General features: G+C 41.1%; 1 protein-coding gene across 2 annotated transcripts in view; it reads left to right on the forward strand.

Annotated features, from left to right (window-relative positions):
* MYO5B (myosin VB) overlaps positions 1-23,153 on the forward strand; it is a 350,195-nt gene that overhangs the window by 285,573 nt on the left and 41,469 nt on the right. For both annotated transcript variants that reach the window (XM_030566990.1, XM_030566991.1), the window contains exons 24-27: positions 1,949-2,097; positions 3,222-3,341; positions 5,444-5,566; positions 11,511-11,576. In XM_030566990.1, coding sequence (XP_030422850.1) covers positions 1,949-2,097; positions 3,222-3,341; positions 5,444-5,566; positions 11,511-11,576 — 458 coding nt within the window. The remainder of the gene's footprint in view (positions 1-1,948; positions 2,098-3,221; positions 3,342-5,443; positions 5,567-11,510; positions 11,577-23,153) is intronic.

Here is a 23,153-nt window from a genome sequence, read left to right on the forward strand (position 1 = left end):
GATTGGGGCGGGGGGAACCCTTTAATGCTGACAGATGGGAGCCTAGAAGCAGAGATGTTCAAACAGCAATATTTGGACAATGATGAATGACGTCTTGAATGTGACAGAATTAAGTGTCATTTTAAAGCACAGATTTGGGTTGTGAGAGAACAACAGAGGGAAACAACCAGGACAGTCCCAGGACAGGAAAGGAATACATTCCACCCTTGCACGTATTGCGCTTATTATCAGATTCTATTCAGCTTAACATAGCAAAATATATTGGCTTCAATTAGAGATGAATTTCTGAGTGCCTTTCGGCAGGCACTAGCTAGCATTAGGCATAATGCATGCCAGGCTCTGTGGAAGCTTCCCAAGGGACCCCTGTCCAGGCATTTGAGTCCTGACTGACTGCCAGCTATCCCAGGACTTAGATTTTCAAAAACTAAGCTCTGGGGTTCATATGTAGGCACCTAAACAAGATGCTTGACTTTTTCAAGTGCTGAGCCCCCAGAATCTCCTGTTGAAGTAGACAGGAATTGCTGAGTGCTCAGCACTCTTGAAAATCAATCCACTTATTTAGGCACCTGAACTGCTTGGTCAATATTTAGCTTTAGACACATCCACATATGAAAATGTTGACTTCTCTTTAGAGCAGACTGAGATTTGAACCCAGCACACTGACCATTTATCCTCTTGATAGTGGTATCTTTAAGCACAGCTATACTAGTGTTGAGATAGCATTAATATTAGAAACATTAGAGCTGGTTGGAATTTTTCAAAATTTGACATTTGGATGAAATTTCAAAATTTAAAAAAAAAAGAATTGCTGAGAATCTCAGCTCAGCTCCCGTTGCAGTAAATGAGAACACGTCCCTTGAACCAGAAAAGAGCTAGGCTGACTCTGAGCACTTTTACAAATCCCACCTTTATTTTCTGAGGTTTTTTGTAGAAATGGAAGGTTCTATTAGGTCAGCTAGTCCATCTCCTTTCGAATGTAGCATTGTTACGAGGCTCTATCCTACACCATTCAAGTCAATGGGATTTCTACCACTAATTTCAGAAGCAGGTCCATAATCCCTTGCAAAGTGAAACTTGCCACGAATGTTCCCTATCTGTGAGTGAATGTTTCCACTATGTAAAAGCTTGAGAAAAGTTAGTTTAATTGTTGGGTTTTTTTTTATTTAAATGTTAATTTAATGTTTGGTTAAATAAAAAATAAATGGTAATTTGACTTGCCAGTTTTAATTTTTTTTTCTTCTTCAAATAACAAGGGGAAACAAATTGTGTTTCAGAAAGAGTTCTTGTAAATTAATAAATTCACATGCAAAAATAAACTATTTTAAAATGCCCATGGTATTCTGTGCAATAGGAAAGGATTAACGTTTATGGGAAGTACACATAGCAAAGACTGCATTGTACAGAGTAGTCCTGCACTACCAGAACTCTGTATTAGGGATTCTTTCTCTCTTCCCCCATCACCTCTAGTTTGGTTACTGCTTTGCAGTCACCAACAGTGTGCAATAGTGTGATTGCATAGATTTCCCACTTGACATCCAACATAGGTAAATAAGGTATTTCCATAGAGTAATATGGCTAATATGTATGCAGCACTGCCCTCTATTGGATAGAATCAGACTGCTCGTTTCTGCATCAGAGACGTATTTCTAACAGCTAAACGAGATTATCCTTTTTTCAACTGGTAGAGACCTCTGGTTTTGGAGCAGGAATATTGAAGTATTCTGCCTGCATCCATGAAGTTCCAAATAGCTTTTCTGTGCAGTGTGGTGACAACCATGACATTCCTAGCTGGCCAGAGATTTGTTAGTGTATTCACTAAGTAAGAGTGCAAGATTATGAAAAAGCCTCTTAGCACAGAGCATTTTGTTGAACTATAAATCATATTGCAGTTGCCTATAAGAAATCAATTCAGAACTGAACATCACAGTTTAATATGTATCTTTGAAAGATGAATTTGCCCAAAACACTGTCAAGGAAAATCTCCTAACGAAGAAGGAGCTGGAAGAGGAGCGATCTCGTTATCAGAACCTGGTAAAGGAGTATTCAAGGCTGGAGCAGAGATATGACAATCTGAGGGATGAGATGACTATTATAAAGGTAATGGAAGAGGCTTTTCACATTACCACTACCATCTGATGTCCTGTGTGTATTATTGGTAACTGGATAATGCAGCTGAGTTCATTTGATGACAACAATGCTATTATAGAACTCATTTGTGTTGATGTTTCTGAGGAGGAAGTTTTGCATTGATATTAGACCAAGAGCACCTTCTTCTGGAAATGCATGGTTTTCCGTAGCCACTTGATCACGCATTGACAGATTCCTTATGAACAGCGCGGCAAAAATCTTATCTTTTCTCTGTTTCAGTATCACAGATATACTCTGTGTTGTTCAATTCTAAGAAAATCATTGTGGTGTCATAAAAGTCTAAGTTTTAGATTCAGCCTTCCTAGAATTTTAGCAGTAGCCTCATTGATAATTAATTATTAAGGGATGCTGTCATCCAGTTCAAAGGCTGAACATTTAAAAGAAAACCATAAGGCTATTGTGATAAATATTAGGCTCCAAATCCAGATGTTTGTGTTCAAACTTCACAAATTGCGGGTAACCAGGCTTGGATGTGTTAAAGTAGATTCCAAGAATACATGAGAAAATTGGTGTCTGGTGCAAAGCATGAAAACTTTTTAAGTTGTTGGTTGTGGTTGTGTTTGTTTCTTTATACATATATGTGAATGGAGTTGGATGTGTTTGTGTTTTGTTGTTTTAAATTACATTTTGATTAAATGTCCCCCTGTCGTAATGTGCACCAGTGCACAAGAACCAAAAAACGAAGCCCAAAAGCAAGCAAATGGTAGACCCTCTTATGACAGTCTCTTAATATCAAAAAATATTTTTTTAAACTAAACCGCTTTATGAGGAATCCTTCTTTTGACCAGCAGAGATATTATGTGTCTGCGTTGTCTTGTCCAGCTACTTAAACTGTAAGAGCTTTGGATAAGGAGCTGTCTCTCCCTCTATATTTTGTAAAGTCCTGAACACAGTGCTTTGACTTGAGGAATAATATGGACCCATTATTTTAAGTAGAAAGTGCCATAAGTGTACATGATTACTTATAAAACACTTGCTAGATAAGGTCCCTGTCCCAAAAACTTAGTTTACATAATCCTTAGTACAGTGTCTTTTCTACTAAATCACTCTATTATCTCTTTTTTTTTGGACAGCAAACCCCAGGACACAGAAGGAACCCATCTAACCAGAGCAGTCTAGAGTCTGATTCCAATTGTCCATCAGTCTCAACATCTGAGATAGGAGACACAGAGGATGCAATACAACAAGTGGAGGTACTAAAAGTCAGACAGGCTAAGGGGCTCTGTATGATTCTGGCTAGTCAAGAGGGAATAATTGATATATGGCTCGCTCTAAATGGAGCCCGTAGAGAAGAGTACAGCTTTGAGTATGAAATGTGACTAGTGAGAATTGCTCCTTTTTTCATGCTATGAATGATTCTTGTTAATTGTATGAGAGGGAAATCTTAAGGCCCTGATCCTGCATAGAGCATTACTAAGAACTCAGTGTGGGATCAGGCCCTTTAAACACCGTTTAAACCTAATTAATTGATGTATAGAGTGCGTCCTGGTAAATATGAAAACACACACAAAACATTAAACATTATTATGACTATCAATACTGATTGTAAGGTTATATTTCTATAGCATCTTTCATTCCAGAGGATACCAAATTACATTATAAACCTCCTAAAGAACAGTTTTCTTTCTTTGTTTTTTGTACAAATCCTTGCCAGCCAACACATCCTCTCTATAAAAACAATTTCAAATATCTCAGTGTAGAAGGAAATGTCCTAGTTATATATCTGACTTGATCGAGGAAGTGAAGAATTATTGGAAGAGGGGAAGTATATTTTGCTTACATCCTGCTAACAGTGTCATAGATCAGTTTATATAAACAGTACACTTCATATTTAAGTTGGAGTATAAAATACAGTCTTTGCTAGAATAAAGGCCTGGGATGCTTTGGGTTCCATTTTCTAGTCTGTGACTTTGAGCACGTCATGTCATCACTCCATGCTGCAGCTTCCCCATCTGTATAATAAGGGGTTGGCAACCTCTGGCATGTGGCTCGCCAGGGTAAGCACGCTGACGGGAGGGCCAGTTTGTTTACCTGCTGTGCTAGCAGGTTCGGTGGACCATGGCTCCCACTGGCTGCGGTTCGCCGTCCCAGGCCAGCGGGGGCTGTGGGAAGTGGCATGGGTGAGGGATGTGCTGGCCACGGCTTCCTGTCACCCCCATTGGCCTCGGACGGCGAACCGCGGCCAGTGGGAGCCACGGTCAACCAAACCCGCCAACATGGCAAGTAAACAAACTGACCCGGCCCACCAGGGTGCTTACCCTGGTGAGCGGCGTGCCAGAGGTTGCCGACCCCTGGTATAATCCCTTACCTACCTCACCTGGCTGCCATGAGGCTTTTTAATATCTATCAAGCCTTCTGAGAACCACTGATGAAAGCCTCCACTATGTAAGTACAATGGATTGAGGCCTCTAGACAATACCAAAACCTCAGTGTTGGTCACACCTCAGTATTAAAGCTCCATCTACAAGTAACGTATGACATGTTAATAAAAGATTAATGTGTTTTAAGCCCGTTACATACATTGGCTTAAAATCATCTATGAGACATACTAATCAGTAAAGAGTTTTATAGATGGTTATAAGCCATGGCTATAAGCAACATATTGACTCCGTGAACTATATAACAATTGATTAATTTATTAAAATGTCCATTAACCATTCATTAACCCTTTATAATCTATTTATGATTGGAAACTTAATATAATGTGTGCCTTTAATATTAATATTGGTCTTTCAAAATGTGGAAATGTCTTTAAACTCTTATGTTAAGTATTGGAAGGTGACGTGAATGTACAGACCGTGCGTAGCCCACATACTTTTATGGAGTGGAGCATTCACCACTTCAACTAGGAGAAAATTTTTAACCAAAACTTTTTTTCAGAGAAAAATACAGATTCAGTGACAACAAAGTGTTTTGCAAATACATGTCAGTTCTGCCAAATTGTTTTGGGGGCAGTGGGTATCCAAGTCTTTGGAAAAAAAATTAAACAGTTATTTTTTCGGTTTGAAATTAATTTTCATTTAGATGTTTTCTTGTTTAAAAAATAAATATTTTTAAAAGCTCAGAACTGAAACAAAACATTTTCATTTAAGATTTTTGTTTGGCTCCAAACTAAATTTTTGTTTTAGCTTCTTCTTTTGAAAGTTTTAGTTTTGGTCAAACTCAAAACAATTTTTTAAAAATTTTTTGAAGGTGCCAGTGAGCCAAAAAAATCTGTTATTCCCCCAACTCTATTCACTAATGTTTTTGGGCTGATAAAATTACTCTCACTCTCTCTCTGTCTTGCCCCATGTAGGATGTTGGTTTGGATAAAGCAGCCATGGATATGACTCTCTTCCTGAAGCTACAAAAGCGAGTGAGGGAACTTGAACAGGAGAGAAAGAAACTGCAAACCCAGCTGGAGAAAAAGAAATCCCAGGTAAAAGATGCCCTTTTATTTGATTTTAATATTGAATTTCATATCCTAATTGGCTTTCCTTGAGTGCCTTAGGGCATGCAGTGTGTGATTTAAGATTTGGGTGCAGTGACCTTCAGTTAAGAAAGGTCAAATTGATCTTGGAAATGAGGAGAAAACCTTTCTGGCAGTTAAAGACAATCAGCCAGCAGAATGGTTTTGCCTGATGAGATGGTTTATGACAAACTCATTAGAAGCATTTGAATTGAGAGTGGCTGCATAGATGGGAAGATATATATGAATACTCCTCTTACAGGAAGCTGTAGTGGATGACCAAACCCTAACATGTATAATTCCCAATCACAGTATTGGATGTTGTATAGCAGCTTTCATCATAAAGGACCTGAAAGGGATATACAGATTATAGATGCATACAGAAGCACTGAAATGCAGCCTCTTCTGAGGTAGAGGATGGAGGCCAGGCAGTCACTACCAGAATGGAGGGCAGCATCTCTGTAGCTTACAGTTGCACAATACTGTTTACAGTAGTGAACAAGGTGACATTTTTAGCTAGCAGCACATAGGCAATCCCTCTTCTTATGAAAATACTTTTATTGACCATGCCCAGTTTAAGAGATCATCCAACAGATACAACCTCACACAGTGAAGCATGGTATTCTGTTTGTCTGTCTCAGCAGGTAAAGAGATGAATTAACTTTGTCAGCATTGAAACCAGTGGTTCTAAAGATTCAAAGAATTTAGAACACCTGTCTGTCTTGTAGACATCAGAGGTACTTATATGGCCGTATTATCATAGTATCTGAGAGCCTCACAATCTTCAATGTTCATCCACACAACACCTCAGTGAAGAAGTGAAGTAGTATCCCCATTTTACAGATGAAGTGCTGAGGCATGGAAAGACTAAATGATTTGCTCAAGGTCAAACAGGAAGTCTTTGGTGGAGCAGGGAAATAAACCCGGCTCCCCCAAGTCCCAGGCTAACACCTGAACCAATGGATGATCCTTCCTCTTTAGAACATGACGTTTAGACTACTCAGACACACGTCCGCAGCTAATCATCCATCTCGGATTTGCATTTCCCCGAGTTGCTATGTAAGAGCTAAGAGGTTCAAAGATATGATCAATCTTGGAGGAATTGGAATGTGTCTGAATAAATGTAATCTCCTCGCTCTAACTACAAAAGAGCTCATATCCTGCCTTGATGGCACCCTGAGCAAAAAGGAGGAAAGCTCTTTCCTCAAAGTTTAACCTAATCAGAGACTAATTTAGAGGTTCAAAGGGACAAATACCCAGAGAGAAGAGCCTCACACAACTCTGCTAGCTTAAGCTGCCTGAGTCATTTGATCTCCTAGAACAGGTGGGTGCCTGTGCTATCAGATACATTCATTTCCTTACAGAATATAAAGTCTACCCAGCAAAGTAATTAATTCTCTCTAAATATATACATCACTCTTTTCATCCATGAGTAGCAATGTCATTTTAGTTTATTGCCACCCTCCTCCACGTGAGCGATGGCTTTGAAATCAATGAAATGTAAAATCAATGTTGGAATTATTTATCCCACCCCAGAGGCAATTGACCCTGCAATGGCTGTTGGCCTGTAGTGTAATGAATCCAATATATCATTGATCCTGTTTACTATCCCTATGGGAAATTTTAGCTGTGAACTCAGTTTTAATATCTGAGACCAGCAAGTGAAAAGGCGGTCTGAATAATAGAAGGCAAATCAAGGCACTGTCTATTCATACGTGTATGAGTCTTACAAACATGAGACCATAACACTCTGTTCTTGTTACTAACATGGGTCAGTGTTTTCAGATGTGGATACCTGAAGCCATGCATCTAAATGTATATGAAGTCGCATAAGTAAATGACTTGATTTTCAGAGTGCTAAGTGCCCTTCATTCTTGTTGGTTTCAATAATCTAATTTTTAAGTGTAGGCCAGTCCTCAGATAATAAACTGCAAAACAGCAGTAGAGGTATAGTCACTAGCAGAGTTTATTCCTCCAACATCACTGTGCAGAATGTCTGAGTTGCTTTACAAAAAAAAAACAAAAACCTTCCTATATTTTGGGCCTTATTAGTACAGTCATTTGGAAGGTCAGTACTTGTGGGTAAACATTAACTCCCACGGTGATATCTGAGATAGCAATTTGTCCTTCTGATAGAGAATAGCTGTGATAACTGCTAATATAGGTCAACTTTTCATGGCAGCTTGTATATTTTCCCTTTCTTCGGGAGCAGTAACCTCTGTGAATTCAACACCTTTGAAAATCAGACTATTTATTTATGTGCCTGTCTGTGGATTTAGGAGTTCAACTTCAGGAATGAAAATGGGGAAATGTTGACCATAGTATTCTCAAGTGTGGTAGGCATTCTACATACACAAGGTAGGTCTGTGCCCCAAACTGGGTATTTTATAGCTCCATATTTTCAAGACTGAGTCCAGTAATAGTTATATAGTATTGCAGCCCTTGCCAGCTCTAAGGGCGTGTCTGCACTGCAGCCACTATGTGACACAGCTGCAGCTGTGCGACTGCAGTGATAGTATAGACACTTCCTACAGAGGCAGAAGAGGATTTTCCATTGATGTAGTTAATCCATCTCTCCAAGAGGCGTGGCAGCTAGAAAAATTCTTCTGTCAAACTAACCGCATCTACACCAGGGGCTCAGTCAACCTAACTACAGAGCTTGGGGCTAGACATTTTTACAGCCCTGAGCAACTTAGCTAGGTTGATCTAATTTTTAAGTGTAGGCCAGTCCTCAGATAATAAACTGCAAAACAGCAGTAGCGGTATAGTCACTAGCAGAGTTTATTCCTCCAACATCACTGTGCAGAATGTCTGAGTTGCTTTACAAAAAAAAAAAACCTTCCTATATTTTGGGCCTTATTAGTACAGTCATTTGGAAGGTCAGTACTTGTGGGTAAACATTAACTCCCACGGTGGTATCTGAGATAGCAATTTGTCCTTCTGATAGAGAATAGCTGTGATAACTGCTAATATAGGTCAACTTTTCATGGCAGCTTGTATATTTTCCCTTTCTTTCGGAGCAGTAACCTCTGTGAATTAGATATTTCGGAGCCCATTATGATAGATGGTATTTTTGTTTGAATTATGGTGGTTCTTTCTATGAGAAGAAATATATAACAATACATTATACAGCTGCATAGTACAGTACACAGTGCTCAGCAACAGCACCTGAATATGAAATATCTAGTTATTACAGTTCTTGGTTTCACAAAAAAAGTTATTTTTTTAATCTGTTTTAATGCATGTTTTTCAGGTATCTATTCCAGTTATTTCTCTTAAGCAGGAGATCCATGTGTCCATTTATAAAAGCAGTGGCAAAGTCTACTAAAGTGATATCAATCATCTCTAATTCACTGTAGCCAGATATTCCCATTGAATGTCAATAAAATTATTCCATCTGGTGACTGCAGGAATGCAACATAAGAGATGCACAACTGCTTTTAACAAATAATCTCCATTCCTGGATAGAGATTTAAAAAACAAGGTTCCTGCCAATATGCCATAATTTGCTCCCCTCATATTTTAAATCTTTCTGAAGCTGACCTGTGTCTCTGAAGGAGTTAACTACAAATGAACCAAACTCTGAATGTTTTACCCCCCCTAAAACCTCCCCATACATTTTTAGTCGGATTCATTCCAACTGGTCAAGGTTCTGAAGCATTCATAGTTTTGTCCATTTCTAACTACATTTCCAAGATTAGGGTCCTTGTCAAGGTTCAGCCCTCAGCAGGCCCACTCCTGCTCTGGGTCATGACTAATTCCGTATCAGTTTTCACTTTGGACTTGATGTGATTTGAGTCAAGCTGTCACTGTTCCTCACTGCCCAACAGAAGAAGAGGGAAAGTCAAAAATAGCATTTCTGTCAGTGCTTCCAGTTCTTCGGTGCTTCTTTTTGCATTTAAATTTTAATTCCATGGTAGCATTACAGAGATAGCAAACTCAGCCCCCACTGTACCTGCTCCTTGATGGAAATGTTTGGTTTTGAAATATATTCTCTCATCCTCTCTGGAAGACAACCAGAAGAATATGACATTTCTGGATATCAGTGTTGTTACCTCTTATGTCCCAGTCTCCAGAACCTTGTGTCGCCTCTCAGATATCTATAATGTATGCATAGGGTGATAGACATAGGAAAATGGGCTTCTCTTGTATCTTCCTCTCAGCCCGTTTTGACCCAGATGAAGTCATTCATAGAATAAAATGTCCAAGAATTGCAAATCTTAATGATCCCAGCTGGATATGGGGATTTCTCCATCAAACAGGGTCAGTGCACAAAAACATTTAGTGATTCAATGATGAGTTTTGGTGCAAGGAATTAACTGGTGGTTTCATTTCTGGGAGTTGATCACAGTTTTTGGTGGTAGTTGCTTCTGTTGATGAAAGAGCAGTTTGACCCTGCATGGAAACAGAAATAGGGAAGGAGGAGAAACGAAAAAATCAGGAATGTCTGGCACTACTGACCTGCTTGCACTTGGGTCAGGACTGAGTAAGAGTTAGCTCGGTAGTGGTTACAGGGAACCTCACAGCAGTTTTAAATCCTGTCCTTTCAGCAGTTGACATTTTCTGCAGTTGAGATCCCTCAAAGAACCTAAAGAAGCCAAACCGTCTGAGAAACCTTAGCTCCTCCATCTTTATTAGGCTCTGCTGGCTTTGAAAGAAAGTTATGATATCCGAGTGTATTGTGGTTGGTAGCAGCTTCACTCAGCATTTGCTTGTTGCACCTCCAGGGCCAGTACTCCTTGTGCATTTCACAAAGTTAAGGGTTATTGGGCCTACTCCTCTGTATGAGTGACTCTGCGATGTAGACACATCCCTAGTTACTTGTTAATCATAGAACAGTGGATGAGTGTGCCTGTAAGGAATTGTATTTCAGTGCCACCTCTTCCCTCAGTGGAAAGGCAGGAGAGTGGAAGTTGATAGTCTGAGCACGACGGAGTTGAGAACTATTCTGTTCTGCCATCTTCAATTGACCTTGAGATGAATTTAAGGAAATAATATTAGGCCCCATGTACATGGTATTTTGTAATGTAATGTAAGTTTAAACATTACGTTTGTGTGCTTCAAGCCACTTGTTATGTTCTTGACCTTGATGTGTTGGACCATCTGGCAGAGCCATGTGGGGAAATGAGCCGAAACCATAATTTTTGCTGTAAGATGTGATTTTGGTTTCATGAATCTCTGAGCTACAAGAACTGTACTTTACTTGCGGCAAGACTTGCATAATGCAATGGATTTAAGTACGATCTCATTTGCTAGTAGTACGTTTTCTGGGAAAACGCCAAAAGAAGTTGGGGAAGATGCCAGTATCCAATCTAAATTCCATCATTTCCTTTTTTTAAAACATATTTTGATATTATTTATATAGCACCCAAAAAAGTGACGAATCTTCAGACATAAATTAGATCCCAACCCTCAGGCACAGAGGCTGCATCTATACTAGAAGTGCTGCACCAATGAAGCTGTGCTGCTATTGTGCTTCTGGTGAAGAACTCGCCCATTGGCTTAACTACTTTGCCTCCCAAAAGAGGCTCTCTTGCTGACGTAGCGCTGTTTACACCGGTGCTTAGGTCAGTATAACTTACGTCACTCAGAGGTGTGGATTGTTCATGCCCCTGAGCAACATAAGTTCTTAGTCTGAAAACAGTCTTGGCATGGGGGAAAGGAAGGAGAGTTACACTTCTTTTCTATTTCCCTATTATATTCCTCCTTGACCTTTGCGCTTCACCTGATGTCTGTTTACCATACACAATTTAGGGTAGTTGCTTTCTTTGGCACTTTAACACCAGCCAACAAAAAATACTGGAAGTGACCCAGAACTACAGTCAAAATCAGATTGCTTGAGTTGGAAAACCAGCCTATTTACCAGCTTCTCTATCCAGCTGTCAAATATCTGTTTGTCTTTTAATCCATCCAGGTAATTGAAACGAAGAATGAAATGGATTCAGACCGTGATACCGATCTAGCCTACAACAATCTGAAGGTAAAGAATTTTAGAATCAGAGATTATTTTCATGCGTTCGGTGCTAATAACCTTTTGAATGGGTCAAACAGCCTAAGTAAATCCATCTGACATTGGTAATAAACCAAAGCCTCTCTTAACTCATTCTGTCTATTAAAGACTGATATTGTGTGACAGTTTGAAGGCACTCTGCAGCTTACTCTCTACTCTCTGGACTTAGTTGTAGCTTCCAGCAGTCAGAGTGATGGCAGATGTTCCTAGGCAATGGCTCCTCCCTGGCATATGCCATCTGTTGTGCCACTGATTTATCTATGTGAGAGCCGAGTGGCAAATGCAGGCTTGGTTAAGATGAAAGGGGGAGGCGGAGCTTCTTGTCACTACGAGCCTCCTAGCTTGACTCTTCTCTTGCACATCAAAAGATCTTCAGGTGCACATTGGTCCATCCATATACTGCATTTGGGGTAACTTGATCAGCAGCAATTGTGAATCCAGCATGCGTGTCTCCTTCCCTAGTTCCAGTCTAATGTGGTTTTTAACTCCAAATACCCACTCTCCCCAACTCTGCATCAATCTCTCTCATATAGCTAAGGCACCTATCACACTGGTAGCGTTGAACCCAGCTGCAAAGTCAGCCTTTCAGCAGCAGCTTTGGTCCAACCCAGTCTCCATGTGCCCTCCCAGCTACAGAGTCATCCTCTCCTGTCCCACAAAACACTATCCTGAGCTATCCACCCTAGCAGTTCTCTGCCTAGCAGATACAGGCTGAGCTAAGGTTATCAGGCTCTGCTTATACTTGCACCTGGATGTTGTGCAGAAGAGTGCAGTTTAGTAAATATTTGTGTTGACATCTAAGTGACTGTTTTCATATGAATCACAGAGGTTTATTGTAATGGTGATGACATTTTTATTTGTGTAACTCTAAGGATGCGTTAAGTAAACCTGGCAGGAAATGAGAGCATTTCTTTACACTGGAAGGTGACATCAGTGCTTTTTGGCCTTGCTGTATAATATGTGAGTGAAAATGTTTTGCAGGGTGGATTGTTGATCTGAGTCTATTGTACAAGCGATCTGCTCTCCTCTTTCAGGCAAAACGTGTGTTTCTCTTCACTGACAGTATACCAGATACATTCCCCTTTGCATGGGCATTTTCATAATATTTCCTTTAGAGAAGATTTGTATCTTCTTATTCTTGTGTGACTATGGCCTGGTCTACACTACGAGTTTATCTCAAATTTAGCAGCGTTAAACCGAATTACCCTGCATCCGTCCACACAACGAAGCCCTTTACTTCAATATAAAGGGCTCTTAACATTGATATCTGTACTCCTCCCCAATGAGGGGAGTAGTGCTGAAATCGGTATTGCCATTTCGAATTAGGGTTAATGTGGCCGCAATTCGACAGTATTGGCCTCCGGGAGCTATCCCACAGTGCACCATTGTGACCTCTCTGGACCGCAATCCAAACTCAGATGCACTGGCCAGGTAGACAGGAAAAGCCCCGCAAACTTGTGAATTTAATTTTCTGTTCACCCAGCGTGGAGCACTGATCAGCATGGGTGACCATGCAGTCTCAGAATCAAAAAAGAGCTACAGCATGGACCGTATGGGAGATACTGAATCTGATCTCTGTATGGGGAGATAAATCTGTTCTATCAGAACTCCGTTCCCATAGATGAAATGCCAAAACATTTAAAAAAATCTCCAAGGCTATGATGGACAGAGGCCACCCCCGGGACTCAACACAGTGCTGAAACTTAAGGAGCTGAGACAAGCGTACCAGAAAGCCAAAGAATGAAATGGATGTTCACGGAGAGAGGGACAACTGACTGTAACTATCCCACAGTTCTCGCACTCTCCAAAAACCAGTTGAATTCTTGGCTGAGCTCCCAAAGCCTGAAGGGTCAAAAACATTGTCGCGGGTGGTTCAGGGTATATGTCATCGCGCCCCCCCCCTTCCCTCCCTCCGTGAAAGCAAAGGGGAAAAATTCCTTTCTTGTCTTTTTTTCAGTGTCACCATGTGTCTACTGGATGCTGCTGGCAGACGTGGTGCTGCAGCGCTGCATAACAGCATCCCCTTCCCTTCCCTTGCCTTGCGGACGGCAGACGGTGCAGTATGACTGATATCCGTCATTGTCATCCCGTGAGTGCTTCTGGCTGGCCTCGGTGAGGTCGGCCAGGGGCACCTGGGCAAAAATGGGAATGACTCCCAGGTCATTCTCTTCTTTAAGCTTTGTCAATGGAGATTCACTTCTGCCTGGAATATCATAGCAGCTTTGATATCTGCTTGCAGAGGCAATAAAGTCAGTGTTGTTTCTTGTTCATGCATTCTTTATTACTTCATCACACAAATGGGGGGATAACTGCCACGGTAGCCCAGGAGGGATGGGGGAGGAGGGAAGCAATGGGTGCCGTTGTTGCAGGGGCAACAACAATGCAATAATGGCATGCCGCTCATCATTTCTGCAGGATGTCTCCGGCTCTGACCCGGAGCGGCCGTTTGCCTCTCTGGTTCTTTAGTAGGCTTGCCTGATATTCTAAGCAGGACTGATTCTCCATTAGACAAAACTTAAAAAAGAGAATGACCTGGAGAGTCATTCCCATTTTTGTCCATGCACCCCCGACCGACCTCACTGAGGCCAGCCAGGAGCACCCATGACAGCAGCAGATGGTACAGTGTGACTGGTAACCGTCATTGCCACCTTGCAAATCAGCAGACGGTACAGTAGGGCTGGTATCCGTCTTTGCTAACTTGCAAAAGGTAAGGGGATGCTGCTGTGTAGCACTGCAGTACCGCGTCTGTCAGCAGCATCCAGCAGACATATGGTGACAGTGAAAAAAGGTTGAACAGGCTCCATGGTTGCCGTGCTATGGCGTTTGCCTGGGCAATCCAGGGAAAAGGGCGCGAGATGATTGTCTGCCATTACTTTCATGGAGGGAGGATTGACTGACGACATTTACCCAGAATCACCCGTGGCACTGTTTTTGCCCCATCATGCATTGGGATCTCAACCCAGAATTCCAATGGGCAGGGGAGACTGCGGGAGCTATGGGATAGCTACCCACAGTGCAACGCTCTGGAAATCGACGCTAGCCTCGGTACATGGACGCACACCGCCGAATTAATGTGCTTAGTGTGGCCGTGTGCTCTCAACTTTATACAATCTGTTTCCAAAAACCGGATTCTGTAAAATCGGAATAATCCCGTAGTGTAGACAGACCCTATGTTTGTGTTGGAGTGCTTATGCATGTTTTGACTGTCGTGCAAACTCATTTTCAGTACAACTCTTCCTTAGCGTACCCTGCTCAGCTAGTTAATCCTCGGAGATGTTGTGTCAAAAAAATTCAAAACAATTTTGGATTCTTCTCCTCTCCCTACTTCCTGGACAAACGTGGAAAGACTCTCAGGAGATCTGAGAAAGTGTTTATTAACCAAGCATAGACGGTCACACACTAAGCTACAGAGACCACATAGTACCCATTTGTACCATTTGCATTATCTCCCCAGATTCAAGCAGAGAAACAGAAATTAGAGGTGGAAAAGATCTATTGTCTATCCCCTCTATAAACACAACTGCCTACAGTACCATTCTCTGGTGCTTTGTCCAGCCCAATTTTCAGTGACTAAAGCAATGGGGCTGCATTTACACTCTCTGGACATAGTGTGTTGTCAGTAGATATCTACTGTGCTTTATTAGTATATCCGCAAAGCTCAAGATGGAAGTATGACCGGCACCTCAAATCCCTGCCCCAGAGTTCTTCCAACTATTGTTGGTTAAATACACCTACTTGAGCTATTATCACAAAATGAAATCGCAAGTAGGAGTGGACAAACTTTGCAGATTCAAGCTATGTCAATCTCTCCCATTGTTTTGGGGGTCACAAAACTAACATGAGGTTGCAAACTCCTGTTTTAACTCAAGCACAGGTTGCAAGTGGGCAACCTTAATTTTGTAAATTTCTAACTTTAGAGTTTCTTCCAGCGGTAACCTTAATAACTGTCTTTTACTGCAGTTTTGTTTGTATGGATAGTAACGCTAGTTTCAAAAAAAAATAATTAAGGTTTAGTCTAAAACCAGCATACTTCTGAATAAAATGCAGCTCCTTAGAACCTTTGGTATTGATGTTACGCAATTGCTGCTTTTCTGTTTGCATAAAGGAAAACACTGTGTGGTTAGCAACATGGAAATGTGAGCTGGCAACTGTATGGAACAGCTTTTACCTGTGAAAATCATTATCTTTTCAATTCTGTGGATCTGTTAATTTAAAAAGAAATCCTCTCCTGGACCCACCTACTCTTCCAACATCCTAATCCTCTACTTCTTGCTTCTTGATATGTGCAGACCAATAAGGAAGGAGTCCACGGATCACTGATTCTCTGAGTCATAGTTTGAGAATTGACCGAAGACTAGCAAACATTCGCCCCATTTTACAAAGTCATAATTGGTGTCTAACACTTCTACCCTGTGCTGTCAAGCTTTGTAACATCTCAGTCAGTTAATGCATTGGTGACATTTCTGTCTAAAATGAGCTACAGTTCCTGCTAAAAGCAAGAAGCAACAGTTTTATACCAAATCGTGACAGGAAGCATAAACTCCTGCTGCGAAAGTACTACTTATTCCCATAGGTGGGGTGACCTGGGAGCAACCAGCTCCAGATTGAAAGAGCTGGAGAAACAAAAATATAGGTCACTGGCATTTTACCCAACTTTGCATGTAGCACACATCTTTTCTGCTAAAAAGGGCTCCGTTTGCAAAGAAAGCATTACTCGTAGCTGGTTCTGAGTGCTACTTTCCCGTCGCATCCCCTCGGCAGCTGGTTCCATGTTGTAACAGAGCTATGCTCTTTCTCTCTTCTCTAGTGGTTTTCCCCCATAAATTTATTTCTCAAATATTTATAGTCTCTCTTTCCTTCGTGAGAATTGCATAATTTAATTTACTTTTCCTTTATGCCAATTTGAGGTTTAAAAAGTCTTCATTTTAAGGAGACTTTTTTCCTGCCTTCTTAGGCTTATGATTAATGCCTGAGATGTCTGAAACTCGTGCATAAATCATTAATGTGCATCTGTTGGAGGAATTTTTCTTTCAGGGATCAGAAAGAGTGGAAAAAATATTAGACACACAAGGTGGGTGAGGTCATATCTTTTATTGAACCAGCTTGTGTTGGTGAGAGGGACAAGCTTTCACGCTTACAAAGCACTCTTCAGTGTAAGTTGAAAGCTAGTCTCTTTCACCATGAGAAGTTGTGTCCAGTAAAAGATATTACCTCACACACCTTGTCTTGCTAATGTCCTGGGACCAGCATGACTACAACACAGCATGGAAAGAAGATTGGCATTATTACATTACTGGCAAACTGTTTTCATTCAGAATCAATATCTGGACTATATTTTTAGTACCCACCTCCTCAGAGGCCACGTCTCTTTCTCATTCCTCATTTAAAGTAAGGGGCAGGAGGGGAATGTTTTCTCTTGCAACCACTCCCAGACAGCTAAACTAACACGGGGAAGAACCGTAACACTTTTTTGCAAATAGACTTGTTCAGCCAAACTCTACAGCAAGGAAGAACCATAGCACTTTTGGTTCTACTGTCCTACTAAACCCTACACCTCCAGGTCCTGTAGTACCTAATTCATAAATAACATGCTTCTTGCCAGTTATTGCCAAGTTGCTTTGCGCTGGAAAGATTATTCAGAAGGTTGCAGCAGGGCAGCTCTGGCACCTTTCAGAGTCGAGTGTATTCCCTGATCCTTTACACCCTGAGCTTTGCCCTTGGGCTGGTTTCATTAGTTGACCATCTACCTTCAGTAATGGACATAGATCAGGTGTCTGTGCTGATTCTTTTTAGATCTAACAGCAGCCTTCGATAACCTTGATCTTGAGCTTTCATTGACCCACTTGCAAACCAGGGCAGAGATATGTAGGAGTTGTACATGAGTGTCTTCATTCTTTTCTCTCTCTTGGGGAGCCGGGACCCACTGTTCATCCATCTTGTTAGCTTCACTCTCCCCTCCGGTGAATGTGAAACAGCTCGGGAAGACAGTGAGAAGTTTGGGAGAGTCATCGGTATGCTGTTGACATTCCACTTCACGTGTGTTGTCAGACTGACAACTCATTCACTCAGTTTTCCCAATGTCTAGCTGAAATCGAGACATGGAGACAGCTAGCTGATGGAGGGTTCAGTCTGAATGAGATTGATGTCATTCTGGTGGTTGAGAGAGAGAGCACCAGAAGAAATGGCACCAGTCATTATCTGCCTATTTGAGGTTTGTCTTTTTTGATAACTCAGGTTCGCAATGTTGGTTGTACGTTTATTTCTGGATGTCTGTATAGTAGCAATAGCCAAGAGTTGCTTTTTTCATCTTCACTTAGCAAAGAGATTGTGATTGTTCCCTTTGCACACAGTCTTGCGACCTTTATGCAGGCTTTGGTCACCTCCAGATTAGATTATTGCAGAGCACTTCATCTGGACAGGGCGGTAGCAGAGAAGACAACAGAAAACAAGCTGGTGCAGAATGCTGTTGTCCACTATTCACTCAGTAATATTTCATACAGGGATCACATTATACCATGAAGCAGAGTTTACATTGGCTTCTAATTCGCTGGCAGGGTCAATTCAAGATGTTGATTTTTGACCTGTAAAGCCCTTGTAATTTACAGACGGTGTCATTCCTCAGTTGAGATCAGCTGGATTTCCACTTGATTGTCCCCAGATTTTATTGGCAGAGTTATTTGCGTAGGTGTCGTTTGTCAGTGGAAGAGACCTGACTCTAGAATTAGCTGCTGCTTCTCCTCACACTAACAGAGCCTGGGCTTGATCTTCAGGCACATTACAAGGCCTGTTCACTCAAGTAAATTCAGTCCTGGGCAAGGGCCAGCACAAGTCCTAAGCACCACTTAAGCCCTATTTTGAAGACTTAAGCTGCATAGGATTTGTGCTGGTCCTTTGCACAGAGCTGAATTTCTCCCTCAGGCTCTTTCCAAGGAGTGAGGGTTGAGTGGGCAAGGTCCAAGCGCAGAGGTGGGCAAACTGCAGCCCGTGGGCCACATTCGGCCCACAGGACCCTCCTGCCCGGCCCTTGAGCTCCCGGCCGGGGAGGCTAGCCCCAGCCCCTCCTCTGCTGTCCCCCCTGCCCTGCAGCATCAGGCCAAAAAGTTTGCCCATCCCTGTCTAGTGTATCCATTACAGAGGGTTTTTTGAACACATGAATTTAGATAAATTATTATTTTGTTTTATTGCACTTACTCCTAGAGAAATTTGATAGATTCACAATGCAAATGGAAATAACGTATTTATCATGGGCATGCATGTATGTGTAATATTAAACAGATTTATAAGGAGTTTGGTACAGACACTGACAGAACTTGTGCTGCAAGGCATTGTGATGGGAGGACAGCAGGGTGAAATAAAATCAAGTGGACAATAGAGTTGGTCGTGTAATTTCCTGTAGAGATTCAGACATGCAGAATGCCACTTAAGCACCTTTTTCTTTGCACGGGCCATGGTTATCAATCTTCTAGATTTCTTCTTCTGTCTGGAAAAGTGGAGTAGGAGTGGAAGCACTGAGAAGTCCTTGGGGTGATTTTTTGCTCCTAGCAGAACACAATGCATACTTTCCATTGGTTTAATTGGCTGGGATGTGTATCTTCTACCTGGAACTTGAAATATTAACAGAGCATTGTAGAGATTTTTCTAACAAATATAAGAAATAGAGGAAAGGACAGATTACGGACCACCACCAATGCTAATTTCTGCTTCAGATTCCAGGACTTTTAGAGGGTTGGACCTTACCCAACTCTGCTATTGAAATGCCTTTCTAGAGAATAGATTAGGTACGGGAACCAGGTTTGCATCTGCAATACATACAAACAAGTCCGAAATCCCATCAGCATAATTAAACCACCCCCAAAGATCGACATTAGCTATGTCAGCAGGAGAACGTCTCCCACCAACATAGCGTTGTCCACACTGGCACACTTGTCAGTGAAACGTACGTTGGTCCGGGGGGGTGTTTTTTCACACCCCGGCTGACAAAAGTTTTACCAACAAAAGTGCTAGTGAAGACATTGTCTAAGTGTAGTATGAGGAGCCTGATCCCTCTGAATTTTAATCCCAAATTCTGATACTAACTCACCCTACTACTGTGGGCAAGTCACTTTGGCACTCTGTTGAAAGTAATTTAATAAACCTCTTTGAACCTGTTGGTAGAAATTGTAATTCCAAATTGTCTTAGATGCTGCTAACTGTTCCACTAACAATGGCATTAGTAAAGAAAGGAAAGAAAAGGCAGGATACTTACAGAATGCGGGAGAAATGCTTGTCAAATCACACATACTGCTTGTATCGAAAGAGATTTTCATGTCAGCTTGAAGATCATACTGTGCTTGAAACCACTCAGAAGGAACACTATGGATAAGCTGCATCACCCACTGGATGTGTAGCAAGTTTTATGTTCAGCCGAGAAGGAAATGGAAAGATAACATGAGAGAGACATTTCCCTGTCTGTCCTTTCTTCCCAAACTGCTGGTTATTACACATATGTAGAGTGGATGTGGTCAGGGAATCCCAGTTTTTGTTTTGACCAAAGCACCTTCTGCGCATGTAACCCTTGGAAATGCATTTGTACCAAGCATGATAGGAGCCCGGTTATGACTGGAGTTTTGGGGGTCACTAGGTGATACACATAATTTTACAGCTGAGGAATCTGAGGCACAGAGAAGTTAAGATACTTGCCCGCATTCACCAAGTGAAGCTCGCGGTAGAGATTAGAACCCAAGAGTCCTGACTCGGGCTGTTGATTTCATCACAATTAACTAAAAAAAAAAAATCATGATTAATCACAGTTTTAATTGCACTGTTAAACAATAGAATACCAATTCAAATGTGTTAAATATTTTTGATGTTTTTCTACATTTTCAAATATATTGATTTCTGTTACAACACAAAATACAAAGTGTACAGTACTCACTTTATATTACAAATATTTGCACTGTAAAAATGATAAACAAAAGAAATAGTATTATTCAGTTCACCTCATACAAGTACTGAAGTGCAGTCTCTTTATTGTGAAAGTGCAATTTACAGATACAGGTTGTTGGTTTTTTGTTACATAACTGCACTCAAACACAAAACAATGTAAAACTTCGGAGTCTACAAGACCATTCAGCCGATTGCTAAGAAAAACATGTTTGTTTACATTTATGGAAGAAAATGCTGCCCATTTCTTATTTATAGTGTCCACCTGAAAGTGAGAACAGGGGTTCGCATGGCACTTTTGTAGCTTGTGTTGCCAGGTATTTACCTGGCAGATATGTTAAACATTCATATGACCCTTCATGCTTCGGCCACCATTCCAAAGGACATGTGTACATGCTGATGATGCTCATTTAAAAAAAAAAAGTGTTAATTTAATTTGTGACAGAACTCCTTGGGGGGAAATTGTATGTCTCCTGCTCTGTTTTACCTGCATTCTGCCATATATTTCATGTTATAGCCATCTCAGATGGTGACCCAACACATGTTGTTCGTTTTAAGAACAGTTTCACTGCAGATTTGCCAAAACGCAAAGAAGGTACCAGTGTGAGATTTCTAAAGATAGCTTCAGCACTTGACCCAACCTCTAAGAATCTAAAGTGCCTTCAAGAATCTAAGAGGGACAAGACGTGGAGCATGCTTTCAGAAGTCTTAAAAGAGCAACACATCAACACAGAAACTACAGAACCTGAACTACCAAAAAAGAACATCAACCTTCTGCTGGTGGAATCAGACTCAGGTGATGAAAGTGATCTGCGTCAGCTTGCACTGCTTTGGATCATTATCGAGCAGAACCTATCATCAGCATGGACGCATGTCCTCTGGAATAGTGGTTGAAGCATTAGCGCATGTGGCATGTAAATATCTTGTGATGCAGGCTACAACAGTGCCATGCGAATGCCTATTCTCACTTTCAGGTGACCTTGTAAACAAGAAGCGAGCAGCATTATCTCCTGCAAATGTAAACAAACTTGTTTGTCTGATATCAGAGGGGTAGCCGTTGTTAGTCTGGATCTGTAAAAAGCAACAAAGAGTCCTGTGGCACCTTATAGGCTACATCTGTTAGTCTATAAGGTGCCACAGGACTCTTTGTTGCTTGTTTGTCTGAGCAATTGGCTGAACAAGAAGTAGGACTGATTGGATTTGTAGGCTCCAAAGTTTTATATTGTTTTATTTTTTAATGTAGTTTTTTTGTACATAATTCTACATTTGTAAGTTAAACTTCCATGATAAAGAGATTGCACTACATTACTGGTATTAAGTGAATTGAAAAATACTATTTCTTTTGTTTTTTACAGTGCAGATATTCCTAATAAAAAAGAAAGTGAGCACTGTACACTTGGTATTTTATGTTGTAATTGAAATCAATATATTTGGCAATGTAGAAAACATCAAAAATATTTAAAGAAATGCTATTCTATTCTTGTTTAACAGCATGATTAATCGCGATTAATTTTTTTAATCACTTGACAGCCCTAGTCCTGACTCACAAGCCTGCTGCTGTACCCAGTGGACAATGCTGCCTCTAGTGGATTTCTAATTCAGGGGCTTCTTAAGTTTACAAACAGATGTTTCAGGTGCTTTCTAGATACCAGTAAACGGGTTAAACTACAGTTTACTTGCTACCTGCCAGAAATTGTTACTGCTGAATTTGCTTATGCAGGGTGGTGGTTGCTTTAGCCTTCGAACTTTAATCCCCTGTCCCTCATCCCCTTCCTACCTAGCAAAAATAAAATAATAAATGTTGCAATTATCTTAGCAAAAATAGGTACAACAAAGTCTCATTGTTCAAGAGAAACACCTGGCGTAAAACCTGTGAATTTCTGACCCTGTCTGTCAAATGCTGTGGACTGACAGAATCAGAGAAGGAAAATTCTCTAACTGCAAACAGCACAATGGAGGCAGCTCCTACAAATTAGATTAATAAATCCTACTGTGTTTTCAAACCACTGTAACTCACCCAGCTGGAGATTTAAAACGGTGAAGCAGCAGTGTAAACAGCGCATGTCTCCACTTTGGGTGGAATCTTACAACTGCCCGTAGCAAATACGTTGAACTCTTGGGTGGGTTTTTGGTTGGTTTGGTGGTGGGGATGGAGGAGTACTGTTGGGGGGGTGAGGGAAATTGCAGTTAATTTTTAAAAGAGAGACAGAATTTACTAAAGGACTACCCCAAACTGTAGCTCTTAACTTTGGGTAGTAAATGTGTCCCCAGAGGCTGGCTTTTCCAAATATTCAAATTTATCCTTGGCACTTTGACCACCACCATTCAGGTGCTGATTTCTTAATTAAAAAGAAAAGTGAAGGGAGAAGTATCTGAATATTGGGTTCAGATGTCTCCTGGAGGAACTTCTTCATGTTCATGCAGGTTGAAAGTGACACTTTGTGGGATTTGCTCTTCCTTTGCTTAACTCTCTTAAGCAAAATGGGAGCGTTCTAACTGGCTCTCATGGATATCAATTATACGGTAGCAGCTACTGATAAATCGCAAAGGGTCTCTGATTACAGCCTGGTACAACTTGAAGTAAGGGAGACAGCAGAAATAGTTTTTGAAATGCACATGGCTGGA

This window comes from Gopherus evgoodei, chromosome 6, assembly GCF_007399415.2.
Source record: "Gopherus evgoodei ecotype Sinaloan lineage chromosome 6, rGopEvg1_v1.p, whole genome shotgun sequence".
Taxonomy (NCBI): Eukaryota; Metazoa; Chordata; order Testudines; family Testudinidae; genus Gopherus; species Gopherus evgoodei.